This window comes from Galeopterus variegatus, unplaced genomic scaffold (assembly GCF_000696425.1).
Source record: "Galeopterus variegatus unplaced genomic scaffold, G_variegatus-3.0.2 Scaffold2954, whole genome shotgun sequence".
NCBI lineage: Eukaryota > Metazoa > Chordata > Mammalia > Dermoptera > Cynocephalidae > Galeopterus > Galeopterus variegatus.
Genome location: NW_007729065.1, coordinates 1 through 1,525, shown reverse-complemented (window position 1 = coordinate 1,525; position 1,525 = coordinate 1). Strand labels below are relative to the sequence as shown.

The following is a 1,525-nucleotide window of genomic DNA, read 5'->3' as shown; positions in this document are numbered from 1 at the left end:
AACAATTTTAAGAAAGAAGTATAAATCAGTTTACCCAATTTCAAGACTTATTATATAGTAGCTAAAGTAATCAAGATGGAATGGTATTGGCAGAAGCAAAGACACACATCGGTGGAACATAACTGAGAACCCAGAAATAGACCCACACTACTAATTTTTTCTAAAGGTGCAAAAGCAACTCAGGCAGAAAAATAGGCTTTTTAAGAGATGGTGCTGGAGCAAATGGGTATCCATAGGCAAAATGATGAACCTTGAACTAAGTCTCATCCCTTATACAGAAATTAACTCAAAATGGACCACTGACTCAAATGTTAAACATAAAACCATAAAACTTTTAGGAAAAAAATGTAAGAGAAAATCTTCAGGATCTAGGACTAGACAGAGTCCTTAAATTTGACACCAAAAGATCCTTAAAAGGAGAAATTGATAATTTGGACTTCACAAAATTAAAAACTTCTTATCTGTGAAAGACCCTGTTAAGAGGATGAAGAGACACAGCTACAGAGTGGGAGAATATATGTGCAAACCATATATCCAAAAAAGGACTAGTATCTAGAATATGTAAATATTTTCAAAACTCAGTAGTAAAAGACAACAATCCAATTAGAAAATGGACAAAAGATATGAAGAGACATTTCACCAAAGAGGATATACAGCTGGCAAATAAGCACACAAAAATGTTCAACTTCACTACCCATTAGCCAAATGCAAATTAAAACCACAATGACATATCAATCCAGAATCCACACTTACCNAAGAAAAGAAAAAAAAGTTAAAATTCATTTTGCTGATGACCTGGTATGTTTGTGATTACTTAAAGGCTATATTAAACACTATCTCTAGTTATTCAATAACAATATCAATTCCAAAAAGCATATTAAACATGCTTTGGCTACAAAGAATAATGATTTTATTTTTCCCAAAATTAAGTTTTATTGGTAAGAATAATAAAATACTATAAAGGAATATAATAAAATATTATTTTAATAGTAATATTCAAATTTAATCATAATATTTAAATGTAACATGAATATTATAATTTTAATTACAACTTTAGATCACTGTTAAAATACTCATTTAATATATCTATTACAAATGCAAATACAGCATAAATGTACAGAAACATAATAGCAAAACTTACCTCCTTCTAAATCATATCTGAATAAGCCAAGAACCCACTGAGTAAGAATGCAAGGAGTAAAAAAATAGTGACTGTAATCATCAACAGTAAATTTGGCCCGCACCTGAAAAAGAAAATATAGTAAATGATCTTTGTAATTTCTTAAATATATAATCATGCTATAAATTTTTCAGTCATCTTAAACTCACAGGAATGCCAATTTCTACCTATGAGTGGAAGTGTATTTCAGTATAGTAATTGGTATTCTTGGTTATCCTACATATATTATACTTTATGCATTTAAACACACTATTCTAAGAGGGGTTCATAAGCCTCAACAGACTTCCAAGGGTTGTCTATGGTAAACAGAAAAAATAAATAAATAAATAAATAAATTATATATAT

The 1,525-nt window shown here is 29.3% G+C and overlaps 1 protein-coding gene across 1 annotated transcript in view; it reads right to left on the bottom strand.

The window, feature by feature from the left end:
- The window catches only part of LOC103599419 (cytoplasmic dynein 2 heavy chain 1-like), a gene marked incomplete at its 5' end in the record, with an annotated part of 226,059 nt that extends 224,815 nt beyond the window's left edge, over positions 1-1,244 (bottom strand). Inside the window, one exon of the mRNA XM_008583524.1 lies at positions 1,142-1,244. Within this exon, the coding sequence (XP_008581746.1) occupies positions 1,142-1,244 (103 nt within the window). The remainder of the gene's footprint in view (positions 1-1,141) is intronic.
- Positions 1,245-1,525: the final 281 nt, after the last annotated feature.